This window comes from Fringilla coelebs (genome assembly GCF_963513975.1).
Source record: "Fringilla coelebs genome assembly, chromosome: 4".
Lineage (NCBI taxonomy): Eukaryota > Metazoa > Chordata > Aves > Passeriformes > Fringillidae > Fringilla > Fringilla coelebs.
In genome coordinates, this window is record NC_140032.1 from 244,298 (window position 1) to 258,652 (window position 14,355).

The 14,355-nt window shown below is 52.2% G+C and overlaps 1 protein-coding gene across 1 annotated transcript in view; it reads right to left on the minus strand.

The window, feature by feature from the left end:
- Positions 1-1,734: 1,734 nt before the first annotated feature.
- LOC311152823 (GDNF family receptor alpha-4) overlaps positions 1,735-14,355 on the minus strand; it is a gene marked incomplete at its 3' end in the record, with an annotated part of 70,335 nt that continues 57,714 nt past the window's right edge. Inside the window, exons 3-8 of the mRNA XM_084204228.1 lie at positions 13,195-13,275; positions 9,498-9,843; positions 6,302-6,411; positions 4,533-4,667; positions 4,165-4,322; positions 1,735-1,881 (exon numbers count right to left, since the gene is read on the minus strand). Of these exons, the coding sequence (XP_084060354.1) occupies positions 1,735-1,881; positions 4,165-4,322; positions 4,533-4,667; positions 6,302-6,411; positions 9,498-9,843; positions 13,195-13,275 (977 nt within the window). The remainder of the gene's footprint in view (positions 1,882-4,164; positions 4,323-4,532; positions 4,668-6,301; positions 6,412-9,497; positions 9,844-13,194; positions 13,276-14,355) is intronic.

A 14,355-nucleotide genomic window follows, 5' to 3' on the forward strand; every position in this document is an offset into this window, starting at 1 on the left:
GAGGTTTTGCAGGAAATGGGAATAAAAAGCAATGGACTTTGCTGTGTCAGATGCTTCCTAAGCCTTTACATGCATTCAAATGCCAAGGAATTAATGATATTTATTGGAGGAGCACAAACCAAGGAATAAATGGACTGCTGCAAAGGCCAGGCCTAAACACACTCAGGGGGATTCTGGGGCTATTGCTCTTCCTCCCATGGCACTCAGCCTGGGTAAGTATTTATCCTGGGAAACCTTCTCATCTTCCTTACCATCTTCTTTCCTGGCTTTAGTAAAGTGGTTCAGCCCCCCAAGAGGGCACTGGGCCTCCTCAGCTCACCTCCTCAAGGCAAGACCCTGGGATGCCTAGGTAATCCAGGGTCACATACCTGCCCCTCTGCGCCCCAACACACCAGAGAGACACTGATCCTCACTTTCCTCCCCTGGGCTCTGGCTGTGGCTCAGAAGAAAGGGTCACTTCAGCAGCCCTTGTTTAAATGACATCCTCCCTGAAAAAACAGGAACATGCAAGAGGAAAAACCCTTGGCCTGCTTACCTGGACACAGGTGGTTGCCTCAGCCAGTTTTTCAAGGAGGAGAAACTATAACAATCCAGTCCCTACCCATGATATAATTCATGATGTGGCATTTTTTGGCTGGGTATTTCTGTCTTCAGGGTGGTTTCTAGCAAACCCCTCCTATCCTATCTCTTCCCAGGAAAACAAACTAAATCCCTTGCCTGGAGACCCTGTGCCTCTGAGACCAGAGGATGAGCAGGTAGCAGGTGAGAGTGGGGTGTGTTGGGCTCACATCAAACCCTGCCCATGGGCTCACACATTGGCCCCTGATGGAGAAAGGGTAGCCTGGAGTGGGACAATATTGACCTCTGGTTGTTTGGATGTGACAAAAATGCCCCAAAACACTGAACAGGACCAGTGGATAGAGATGTTTGGGTTGGGACACAAAAAATTCAGGCCTAAACAAAATGCAACACACATGTTTCTTCCTGAATAGCATCAATACAGAAGGCAGGTTTCCCTAAGAGGGAGGGCCACAGGAGAGGTGACAGCTGGGACATGGATGCTGGTTGCACTCTGGCCATGGTTTTGAGAGGGTGGATAATCCCCGCCAGCCAGTTCAGAGTGTGGTTACTTTGTCTTCCCCAGAGGTGCTTCAGGTTCCTCTCCAGTGAACAAAACCAACCACCTTGCCACCAGGCTTCTGGTTTCTTCAGTCTGAAGGAACCAGGTGTGTTGTCCTTCAGGTCCTGAGCAACCGTGCAGACAGTCTGAACTCCCCATGTCCTGTCAAGAGCCCCTCAGTGTGGGCTTCAGGAAACCTCCTGACAGGTCATCCAGTCATCCATCCATCAAAAAGTCTTTCCCCTCTTGGCTGGGGCAGGAAAAAGCATTTCCTTTGCAGCTCTCATTTCTTGGATCACCTCTCTCCTTCATCTTTTCCAAGGGAATTGTCCATGGCTTCAGCCCTATCCATAGAGATCTGGAGAAACAACAACCAAGCTGTGGTGTGGAAAGGTGGCCAGGACCAAGAATGAGCTGGTTGCCAACAACGCTGATCGTATAAAATCAAAGAAACTGGCAGACAGATGAGGAGGAGGAAGGGATGCCCAAACACTGACCTTGCCTTCCCTTCCCCTCCCTTCTCCCTGCTCTCCTCCTGAAAAAGGTACTGGTCTGGTTGCTCAGTAAAGAAACCAACACAAACTGAGTCTCTGCCGGGTGTGTGCCAGCCCTCCTCACATGACAGGGAGGCTGAGCACAGCCGGGGCCAGGAGCAGCCCCAGCTGCAGCAGGGAGGCCGCCCAGCACCGAGGGGCTGCTGGGCTGGAGGTGCCTGAGGACAAACGAGTGGAGCCACGCAGGAGCCTCTCCTCTCCAGCCACCTACAGAGAAAGGAGACAGCGTGGGGTGAGAGCTGGGCCTCATCATGGAACCATCAAATGGTTTTGGAAGGGACCTAAAGACCATTCAGCTTCAACCCCCTGCCCACCTTCCAGTGTCCCAGGGTGTCCCAAGCCCTGTCCAGCCTGGCCTGGAACAGCCTCCCCGGGCAGCCACAGCTTCTCTGGGCACCCTGTGCTAGGACCTCCCCACCCTCTCAGCCAAGAATTTAGTCCCAATATCCCATCTAACCCTGCCCTCTGCAGTGGGAAGCCTTTCCCCTTGTCCTAGCATTCCAGCCCTTGTCCCCAGTCCCTCTCCAGCTCTCTTGGAGCCCCTTCAGGCCCTGGAAGGCCACAATTAGGTCACCCTGAAGCTTCTCTTCTCCAGGCTGAACAATTCCAATTCTCTATTTTTCCTCATAGGAGAGGGGCTCCATGTCTCTAACCAAACTGGTGTCTCTCCTTGGTGCCTCAGAGGATTTGGGGCTTGGGGCATGTGTAGCCCCAGGTTGCATATGCAGAGGGCCCAGGTCTGATTTCAGCACTCAAACTCTGGCCTGGAGCTCAGCACAGCTCTTCAGCTGTTGGTGAAAGTGGTGTCACAGCAGCAGAGTCATTTGTGGGCACAGCACTGGTTTGGACACTGGCTGGAGGTGTCTGTGGGAGGTGGGAGCCTGGGTGCCCTCTCAGGTCAGTGGCCATCCACGTATCTTATGGAGCCACTGCTGGCCAGTGGCTCGACGTGGTGACCTTAAAGGTGGGTGTGGAATGCACCTCCATGTGCTGGGAGACAATTCACCAGCTTTCCCCCTGGGTCCGGAGGTGCCAACCTCATTAAACGTTGAACAGATCTGGATTTGAAGACCCAAATCTCTGGTTTCCAGCAGGGACCATGCTCCAGCAGCACTCACACCCCAGAGGAGGGATGTGCTGCTGCCACAAGGAGGTTGGAGGTGTTTCAGGCCCATCCTCTCCTGCAGCTGCTTTTTCCAGTTTCCCACCTGCTGTTGGGAATACCGTCCTGGTCACAGACGGTTCACAGCTTCTCCTTCATTTCCAGGATGAAGTTTTCAATGCTAGGTCTGGACCTGAGGCCACTACTTGGATTTCTCTAAGAGCTGGGGAGCATCAGCTGGAGGGAAACCCTCCAGATCTGTTGGGTGCCAAGCTTTTGGCCTGGTGAAGGTGTCCCTGTGCTCTGTAACAATCCCACCAGTGCCCTGGAGAGCAGTGAGGGAACCTGAGGCCACTCTTCTCCACCTCCCAACATGCTGCTCTGTGAAAACAGGGTGGAGAGAGGTGAATCTGGTGTTTTCCCAGCAAAAGAAACAGTGATAATTCTTAAAATAAACCACACTTGGAAGTTTTGAAGGCATCAGTCAGCCTAGTGCAAAGCTCAGTCCTTGGAGTCTAGTTAAAACTGACAGCTTCTGTAACCTGAATGTTCAGCAAATCAGGGTCACTGTTAATTATTCAATAGGAAAATAATTAAATCTGAAAACTACTCTGGTGTAGCAAGTCAAGGTCATTTTTTAATTTAAAAATAAAATGTTTAATGCCTATCACAGCCATCGTCAGTAAATGAACATGTTATTTGTTTTAAAATAGTTTCAATTTAATATTATTTTGATTGTAATAATTTACTGATGAACAGAACCTTTCCTTTCAAATTTTCCAATGCTTAGCAAACCTTCAACCTCTTAAACCTTAAACCTACATTATGACCTGTAGAATCTTCATCTAACAAGGGAGGAACTTCTCTCTTGGGAAGTTGAAATGCTTGTCTGAAACTGAACTGATGCTCTGAAGGATGGTGAGGAGCCAAGCCAGTGATCCTGGGTGAAAACCCCATGGATTTCCCAGTGCTTCTGAATGAAACATGAAGGGAAGGGAAGGGAAGGGAAGGGAAGGGAAGGGAAGGGAAGGGAAGGGAAGGGAAGGGAAGGGAAGGGAAGGGAAGGGAAGGGAAGGGAAGGGAAGGGAAGGGAAGGGAAGGGAAGGGAAGGGAAGGGAAGGGAAGGGAAGGGAAGGGAAGGGAAGGGAAGGGAAGGGAAGGGAAGGGAAGGGAAGGGAAGGGAAGGGAAGGGAAGGGAAGGGAAGGGAAGGGAAGGGAAGGGAAGGGAAGGGAAGGGAAGGGAAGGGAAGGGAAGGGAAGGGCTCCAGGAGGTGGAGGGTATGTTGGATGCCTGCATCTGACACAGGTGGAAGGAGTTGAGGTGAGGAGGCTGCAGGAGGCACAGCCATGGCCGATCATCTTTCTGGGCCAGGCCTGCCCTTTCCTACCTTGGTGGGCTGGAGGTGCTCCAAACTGTTCTCTCTGAGGGTCGCCACAGCTCTGTTGGCATTTCTGTCCTGCTTGTACATCTGTGTGGTGGGGGGGATGGACGGGGCCACGGCTGTGTTCAGGTAAGTCCCATTCCCAAAGGCCTGAATGGCGTTTTCTTGGTGTGGGAAAGATGGAGAAAAGGCTTGTCAGGGCAGAAGGAAGCCTCCCTTTCCCAGCCTCTTTCTCTGCACGAACGGATGCCTGAGGCTCTGCGGAGCTCCTTGGTTGGTAACACAGGGAGCTGGACACCCCCAGACCCTAGAGCACCCCGGCATCCCCACGTCCCCGTGCCCAAAGGCCCCCAGCACGCAGCAGTGGCGCTTACGGAGGCAGATGTTGTTGGTGAAGAGGTGCAGGAAGCTCTGGCACTCGTCCTGCCGGTTCCCGCTGGCGTTGCAGGTGCACCAGGGAGCGATGCTGGACGTGGAGTTGTCGATGTAGTTGGGGGTGATGGGGCTGCCTGCCGGGACCGACGGACAAGTGTTACTGCAGGGCAGGGACCGCAGCAAGGGGCAGGGACATCCCCTCGGGCTGGTCTCCTGGGTTACTGTGCCTCAGCCGAGCCCCTCCATGACAGCAGCAAAACCCTTCAGGTGCTGATGTCATGGCTCTGGTTGGCTCCCAGGGAAGAGAAGAGGAGCAGTCACAACCCCTTTGGTCACATCACCATCACCAAAGCCTTCAGTCAATTAAAAAGTGCTATCAGTTCAAGGAATGGGCAGTTTCTGGGAATTCAGGTTCCCTAATAATATTCAGAGAATAATGGAATCGTTTGGGTTGGAAGGTTCCTTAAATCCCACCCAGTGCCACCCCTGCCATGGCAAGGACCCCTCCCACTGTCCCAGGCTGCTCCAGCCCCAGTGTCCAGCCTGGCCTTGGGCACTGCCAGGGATCCAGGGGCAGCCACAGCTGCTCTGGGCACCCTGTGCCAGGGCCTGCCCACCCTCCCAGCCAGGAACTCCTTCCCAATATCCCATCTGATCCTGCCCTCTGGCAGTGGGAAGCCATTCCCCCTTGTCCTGGCACTCCAGGCTCTTGTCCAAAGTCCCTCTCCAACTCTCTTGAAGCCACTTTAGGCTCTGGGGGGGCTCTAAGTCCTTCTTGAAGCCCTTTATTCTCCAGGCTGAGCATTCAAAAACTGTATGTGAAATGTGTATAAATGTTTTCATGCTGCCATTGAAAAAGCCAATCTCAATCTCCAGAATGAAGTATTAAAATGGAATGAAATGTTGGCCCAAAAAGGCCAGTCTGTCTCATCTATCAGGACAGGCCTGGTCCAAAGGCCACTGGTTTGGACTCTTGTCTGTGCCCATGCCAACTGCTGCCAGCTGGGCTCTGCAGCATCTGAAACCCCCATCTGACACCCTTTGAAGTTGGCAGAATGGCAGTGCACAGTGATTTCCTGTGGCATCACTGGTGATGGCATCAGGGAATCCCTGGCAGAGCAGACACTCTGGGACAGCCCATCTATTTCCACCAGAGAGAGAAGCTCTAATCTGTCAGTAGCCCAAGGTTTTCCTCCCTCCACTGCAGCCATCCTAAAGTTACCCCATACCCATGGCTTAGTCATGTCACTGAAGGGAGAAAGACCAGCACCAGGTTGGATGTGGCTTGGAGCAACTTGGTCTGGTGAAAGGTGCCCCTGCCCCTGGCAGAGGGCTGGAATGAGATGGGCTGTACAGGTCCCTTCCAACCTAAACCATTCCACGACTCTGTGATGTTCTGGAGAGCTCAGCTCTCCACCTTACTGTCCTCACAGCCAGAGGAAGAGGAGACATTTCCCACCCAGAGGAGACATTTCCCTGCCAGAGGAGAGGTTTCCCACCCAGAGGAGACATTTCCCTCCCAGAGGAGAGGTTCCCCCCCCAGAGAGATGTTTTCCACCCAGAAGAGAGGTTTCCCCCCAGAGGACAGGTGTCCCCCCCAGAGGACAGGTGTCCCCCCAGAGGAGAGGTGTCCCTCCCAGAGGAGATGTTTCCTTCCCAGAGAGGTTTCCCTCCCGGAGCAGAGGTTTCTCCCCAGAGGAGAGGTTTCCCTCCCGGAGCAGAGGTGTCCCCCCAGAGCAGAGGAGGAGGAGGAGGAGGGTGCCCTCACCGATGATGCCGGTGTAGGCCAGCAGGCAGGCGGCGTAGCTGTCCCTGCGGCAGCCGCTGGCGGCCTGCGGGGACGGCTGGCAGTTGAACTGGAACTCTGCGTAGCGCGACCTGATGGAGCCAGAGCACAAAATGGGACGTGTTACCACAACTGCAGGAAAAGGGGATGTAACAGCGCACTCATGGTGTTCACAGAGGGGAACGCGTCTGCAAAATGCTGCTGTAGGTGTTCTTCAAACGGTTGGAACAGATGTCCTTTTACAATCTCCTGCCTATCCCAACAAACACAGCAGGAGGTTTTGAACGGGTTCTGCGGTCAATGTTTTACAGGCTTCCTCCAGGACTGCAGGATAAGTCCAGTCTTGGAAGAAATGTTTGCCTTCTGTTGTGTGAGGTTGGTTTTTGAGGGAAGAGCTGTTGCCAGGAAGGAAATCAGTCTGTGTTGCCATTTTCTATCTATGCCTAAAGACCCCAGCTTTCATATTTAGTCTGATTGGATGAAACAGAGAATTGCTCCGGTCCAGTTTCTTTCTCTGAAGACTCTAAATACAGCTGAAGTCACCTCAGATCAAGGGAAACGCCCAGAGGTTCAGACATGAAATGCCGTACCCGTGGCCAGGGCTGCTGCCAATCCTCTGCTGCAGATGCCCATTCTCAGCAGAAGGACTCTGGAGCCCATGGAGCAGGCAAATCATTCTGCCAACCACGTTTCTGCCACCAAACTCTTTAGGCATGAGTCAGCTCTTGGCACGTGGTGGTGTTGGAGATCGTAGGATATCTGAGGCATCAGCACAGGACTTCCAGGCAGGACACAGCAACAGCTGGAGACCCAGATCCATCTCAGCATTCGTTCTGTGGCCAGGCCGGAAGCGATTTCACGTGGCATCTGAGCTGCTTCGGAAACTCAAGCAAGCACCAGCACTGACAGCACCTGAAGGGAGGGTTCTTGAGGTGACAACCTGCACTGTCTGAGCTGAGAACTGAGAACTTCAAATATTTACCCTGCCTGGGCAATCTCAGAAAAACTGAGCATGTTGCTCCTCCTAGACATCCTCTGTCTTCCAGACACGTTGCTCTTGCTCCTGGTCAGTCTCAGCAATCCAGTTTGCACTTTCCAGCCTACTTCTCCCCTACACCCTCCTTTTTTTCTCGTCTTTGTTCCCATATTTGCCCCTTATCAACCCTTTCCTCCTGTAACATGGACAGGTAAAATCTTCTTTCCCAAAACTTGCTGCATTGTTTGGAGATTTAGAGAAGGGAGATAGTGGCTGCAGATTTTATATAATCCATATTAGTAGAACCCACCCCTCTGAGCTGGGAAGTTCAAAGGGCTAGGGCTGTGCAGGACCTGCAGTGCAGACAGGGTGAGACTTGGAGTGTTTCACTCCATTTCTTTATGATTTATTCCTGGTCTTCCTTGTGGATTCTGCACTGCTGGCTTTGACCAGGTCACATGTCAACCACTTGCTCCCTCTGTGTCTCTAGAGGATATTTTATATTATATATTCAGAGACCACGGGACCCCATAATTAACAGCTGTGCTGCTTGCAGGAAATAGTTTCCAGTCTCCTGGGGAGTAACACTCCCCCCTTTGAACCTCTTCCTCCCCACTGGGCCCTCTTGTCATGTTAGGGAGAGGCTGGTCCATTTGGGACTCCCTGGGTAGACAGGGGACAACATCTGAGCAGGGCCTGGTCAGCCCGGGGGCTCTGCATCTCTCAGAGTCTACTTCTGCACAGTTCAGTCCTTCTCCTGCCTCCATGTTTCTGGGGTGCAGAGTGCTGAGGGTATTTGTACTTTCATGCTTCCAAGAGAATGCCACTGCTCTCACCGTCCTTTGCGAAAATACACAATATTTTTATTGTAATTAAAAGATGCTGTGCTGGTAGGGGATGGCTGCTGGAAGTTGAGCTCAGGAAGTCCCAAACCCCACAGCAATTAGAGACTGAGACAATACAGGGAGGTGTGTCCTACACTTGTTCCTGTGTCCTTCTCCAGGCGTCTGCTCACAGCCCAGCTGCACACAGGGCACTGGGCTGGGCCCCCGTGGTGCTGTTTGTGCCTTACATCTCTACTGCCAGCTGGGCTCTGCTCCCAGAGCTCTGTGTGCATCAACCTGCTGGAATATCAAAGACTTTTTGAGCAACAGGGAGGGGAAAAGAGTGCAGATGAAGGAAAAGCACTGAAGGGGTTCTACTGTCAGTGTGCACACGGGATGGGTCTGTGTGTGTGTGACTGGGGCTGGAAGGAAACAGAGGAGCCAGCCAGGCTGGCCACAGACTGTGCTGTGGATCTGGAATGACACCGGGACTCTGAGCCTCCTGGTGCAATCGCCAAAACAGAATCACAAATGGTTTGGGTTGGAAAAGACCTAAAAATCAACTCATTCCACCCCTGCCATGGCAGGGATGCCTTCCACCGTCCCAGGGTGCTCCCAGCCCTGTCCAGCCTGGCCTTGGGCACTGCCAGGGATCCAGGGGCAGCCCCAGCTGCTCTGGGCACCTGTGCCAGGGCCTCTGCACCCTCACAGCCAGGAATTCCTTCCCAATATCTCATCTAAATCTACCAGCCCTCAGTTTCCAGCCATTCCCCTTGTCCTGTCACTCCTTGCTCTTATCCAAAGTCTCCTGCTTTCTTGTAGGCTCCTTTTAGGTATTGGAAGGTGCTAGAAGATCTCTCCAACACTAAGCCTCGTAGTACAAGGGTGTATTTTTTATGTATATAGATTAATTTTTCTAATTAAACAAGCAAACAAACAAACATGGTTTTAAGGCCTTCACAAGTGCCTGTGGCTGTCAGGATAGCTTGGGTGCTCCTTGAGGATGCTCTGGGCTGGGGAAGAGGAGCAGTGAGGGAGATGGATTGGTGAAAGTGGCTGTCAGGACCCCTCCCCCATACTCCTGCTTAGCCTGCACCTTCCTGGAACTGTTCCCATAACAGGTCTTTCTCTAGAACCAAAGCAAAACATCCACAGAACATGTCTAAAGAGCTTCAGGGTGATCATCTCACATGCCCCTCTGTCAGTGAACACGTTCTGTAGGGTACAGGGACAGGGTGGGTGGGAAGGGCCCGGCCCCTCACGGCCGCGTGGGACGGGGCCCAGCAGCACCGGCAGGCCAGGGCAGTGGCTCAGGGCTGTCACCGGCCCTGGCCAAGGGAGGGCCCTGCGTGGGGACAGCCCTGCGTGTCACCGTCACCTGCAGACGTAGTTGTCCCGGCAGGAGTCCAGAGGCGCCAGGCAGTTGGGCTTGTCCTTGGACTCGTAGGAGCAGGCGGGGACGATGGTCTGGCGCCGGCGCTCGGCGCAGGCCGTGTCCTCACAGGGGCAGAAGAGCAGCTCGTGGGTGTACTCGGGGGGCACGCGGTCGAAGAACTTGCGCAGGGCCTTGTGGCACTTGGAGCGGTTGCAGGCGTCGGCCCGCGCCAGGCGGCGGATGCAGAAGGAGACGTACTCCGTGCGCAGCCGCTGGCACATCTCGTCCACGTTGCAGGCCTTGGCGGCGTCCAGACAGCGGTTCACCTGTGTCACCTCGTTCTCAGAGCCTGCGGGGCGGTGGCACACAGTGAGGGGGTCCTGCGCTGACCTCCCCACCAGCAGCACCACCCCTGAGGCCTTCACCCCCTGCTCCCATCCACGGCCCCCGGTGACACCACACCCGCTCCAGGAGGGCCACGGCCACGGTGAACTGCGGGTTTGCTCTGCAGGTCCTGACAGGACCAAATCCCCTTTCCACACTCATCTTTTCCCAAGAAGTGCCACAGTCATGTACCAGACTTCACCCCCCGGAGCTCACTTCACCGAGCTCGTATCTTTAATAAAATTAATTTTGCTTTAATCTGGGCATCTGGTAACCCTTTACTAATGCAGATTAACCAGCCTGAGGCCTGGAAGACAGCAGGCATTAGAAAGTGCAGCTACTTATGGCCATGAGTGGATCCATCGAGTGTTGAGACCTCCACTAATGGACCTTCTTGTTTCTGCAAGTTGTTCAAGATCAAAGACTGAGTCTCTGCTACATGGGTGGTCTACACCGATTCCTGGCGCCTCAGCCTCACTGCCCTGGACAGGAAGTTTCTCCTGGCCTCTGAAAGGTCATGTCTGGCTTTGGAGCAGCTCTGTTTGTTCATCCCAGGATCTGCCCAGCTAAGGGAACTTCTGTCAGGTCGCAGTGTGCCCCATCCAGACTGGTCTGAGCCAGTATCCCTCTGTCCCCAGTAGGGACAGTGCCTTCACAGGGTGAGATCGGGGGTACCATCCAGCCTTGTGCCCCTGGGACCTGATGCTGCCTGCATGTGAGTGCACGTGGGTCTCTCCCCACACCCTTTGCAGGGTCACCCCTCACTTACATCAGCAAAATCACCCTGCATGTCCACCCTGCTAAACAAGAGAAGAAAGAACGTCCCAGTCTGGGTGGAAGAGCAGAGATGTGCTGTGGGATGCAGGGAAGGTGGAGGAAATCTGCAGTAAGGGGAAAGGTCAGGAAAATAAAGCAAAAAGTGTAGTGATGGATGAGAAAACCAGTGTCTTCAGTGGGAAAGTAGGGATCTCATGAGTTTACATGCCCACAGCCTTCTCTTTAAAAATAAGGAAAAGGAAGAGGAAAAGGCATTTGTCTAACACTGGTTGTAGGACTGCTTCAAAAGTGGATGCTGCTTCAAAAGTTTCCCCCCTCTGTTTTATAGAGGGGGAAAAATGCTACAGAGTCCCTGGCAGGAGTCAGTGGGAACAGCAGACTGTGTCTGATCGAACAGATAAAACAAGGGTCCTTCAAGCTTGAGAGAGAAAATGAATTTGAAGCTGTTTTTCAATTAACTCTGAATTAAAATCATGACCAGCAGCACACCAGAAGGACTTTCTCCCCAGCAGAAAAAGATTTTTCCACTGAGGAAAACTCCCCAGAATGATAACTTTCCAATGCAGAGTCAAGCCCTATCTCTGACTAGGAGATAAAACCAGCTAGTCACTGCTGACAAGCGTTAAAACATTGACAATCCTCCTGAGCCCTTCAGAGCTGGCTGCCCTCCTTTATTTCCCTGACTTTATCAGATGCTCCTTCTCCCAGCATTTATTTTTTCCTTCCTGTTGCCCCCTGTTGCTTACAGTGAGCTGGAAGTCAAATTCCAAATTTCTCAGTTATTTTATGGTGGGTGAAAGTTTTGCTTGTTGTGATCCCTTCCCTAAATAGTTACCTTTAAAACTGCCCAGAGATGAATATTGTCAGAGCATCGGTTTATGCTGGGAAGCTGCCAGCTAACGTGTAGGAAACAGTTACTTGGAAGGGTTTCATTACTCATTCAGCCAATAAATCACAGGGAACATGCTGGATTTTCTCCTCTTCCCACGCAACACCAGCAGATGTGCTTTTTAAATCACTGCTACAATTAGAGTGGAGGGATATGGTTCCATTTGTACAGTTTTAGTAGTGGCCATATATTGTTTATGTAAAATTTAGTTAATATACCTGTAGTTCACTTGGCCTATGGTCACAGGGGTGTCTTATGTTTTAACAAGTTCTTGGGATTTCTTTTTGGTAGATTTGAAAGAGGGTCCTTTGGCAGTGTTGACCATATGACCCTGGACACTGGACAGGCAGAGGGCAGCAGGTCATAAGTTATGTAACAGAAGATATTGATTAGTACGAATAAGGACAAAAAGGCTAAGAAATTTCGTGTCCCTAAGTGGATGCCAAGTCCTCTGAAGAATCCCTGCTGCTCTGGGCCCATTCGCTTTGCTGCACAACCTATTTAAATTTGCTTTAAAAACCTGAGAGTGTGTTAACCATGCATAAAAATCCCCATCCCTTGATTTTCCCATGCTCTGAAGCTTTCTGGGACTCAGCAGAAGGGGAAAAACTCCAGTAAGGAAAACCATGATCCAGCAAAAATTTCCCTGTCCATGCACCAATCTGCCAGGTGGAGTCAGTAAGAGTGAGATCAGGGAGCACCTCCCATCCCCTGTGCTCCCCTTGTCCAGGGCTGATGGGTTAATTTGCTGCAGGACATTTTCACCCAGCAAGTGCCTGGCCATGGTGGGGACTGCAGACATTGCCCAGCTGCAGAGACATGCTGCTCCTTCCTCGCCTGGGTGCACTCTAGCTGCGGATGTCACCCCAGAGCAAGGCACACATTTGGAAAAGCTGTTTGGGCACATCTGCCAGAGACACAAGAGGAGCACAGTACCTGCTCCCAGACAGGTAGTTTGGTAAAACACCCACTCTTGGAAAGCTTCCCCACGGCTGTGGAGCACAGGCTGGTTGTGGTGGCAGCTGTGCCCTTGGTGATGGACGAGTTATTGGCGGCCACACTGACCTTTGAACTGCTGAGTCCTCGAGGAGTTAAAAGGTGCCAGGCTGCTCTGCTCAGCCATTGACAGGGTTAGATGTACAGCAGAACACGGCTCTGGGTCCTGAGGTTGCCCTCAGGGCAGGTGGTTAAAGGCTGTGGCTGGGATCAACACAGAGGTTGAGTTATCGACCTCTTTTCCTGCAGAGTTTGATCCTTGACTGACATGGAAGCACCTTCTCAAACCTAACAATGCCCAAGCAGCTCCTGATGAGCTGTCTGCAGGGAACAGACCATCCACCTGCTGTGGAGAATGAGCGTGCCTGGGATGGGCCATTGGAAGGGGTCTTTGTACCACCTCCCTAAGCCCCAGTCCTTCATAGTACGGACGTGAAACAGCCCAAAGACAAAAACCACAAGCAGTTTTTCCCAGAACATGTAACAGTTTAGCAAAGGAGTCAGAGGCACCTCCTTGGAAAAAACAACTGCTAGACCTGAACCACGCAATGCTCACAAGGAGCACAAAGGACTTCCCTGTCTGCAGCCCTTGAGTCCCCAGCCAGGGCCCTCCCTGTGTGCACAGAGGCGTCAGAGCATTTCCCACCCACCTACCTGCAGTGATGGATGCCAGCCGGACGGAATCAAAGCCCCTGATGAACGGCTCGTAAGGGGAGCTCTCCAGGACATTCATGCCTGGGGGAAGAGAGAAGCTGGTAAGAAGGCAGATGAGGCTCCTGAGGGATGGCTGAGATGCACAAGGTTCAACATCTGCAGTGAAAGATGGTTTGGTGGGTCCAAACTCGGGTAAAGGCCACGAGTAAATGGACACTCAGAGCCATGGGAACAGGTGTGTGGACACATCCTTGGAGAAGGGAATTTAATGTAACTGGCTTTAAAAATACATCTCCATTTTGGAGTGGGGCAGCCTGTCAGGAGCTGTTGAGTTGCAACTCTCTGTAGCTCAAGCTCTGGGGCACACTGCAGGGATTGCCAGAGAGGACACCAGACTGTAGCACAGGCTCCTGCTCATGGGCAAAGCTCAAATCATCAGCTCCCTACACGCACAGGGTTTCCATCACCATTAGTGCAGTTTCTGCTATGTCCCTCCCTGGGTCAAAGGTCCTCACCTCTTTTTAGGACACAGACAGGGCTGTGCACAGGATTATGTGGGTGATGACACACTCCATATTTACTGTCACCTCTCCCTTTCTCCTTGCCAACAGCCTTTTCTCACTTAGCACAAAGCTAGTGACCCACAGCTCCTGCAGAAACTTCCTCTCGTTGTTTTTAAGTCTCTGGGAGCCTGATTTTATCCAACTAGTGCTTCCCTTTCATCTGTGCAATGGTAATGCCCCATCATCCTGATGGATACCATGGAATATTACTGAAGCAAAAAGCTCAGTATCTGTTGGTTTCTTTATTAGACATTTAGATGGATGTGGACAGCAGCAGCAGATGTACTGGCTGGGATAAAAGGGCTATCCAACCTCACGCTCTGGGCACGGGCTGACCTCCAGCTGCAGCACAAGGCAGCAAGAAATGGCTCCCAGTGTCCACAGCCCTGTGCAATCACCATGGCACATTACAAGGCAGCTTTACACCTTCATTGAAATATCTTGCATCGTTACTGACTAGAGAGGGGCCCATTTGTATTTTCCAGCATAGCAGTTTTATGTCCTGATGATAAAGCACCTTATCAGAGAGTTGTTATCGGGTTGTCATCATGTTATTGTGTCTCTAAGTGGGAAGGTGGCTAAACACAGCGTGCTCAAG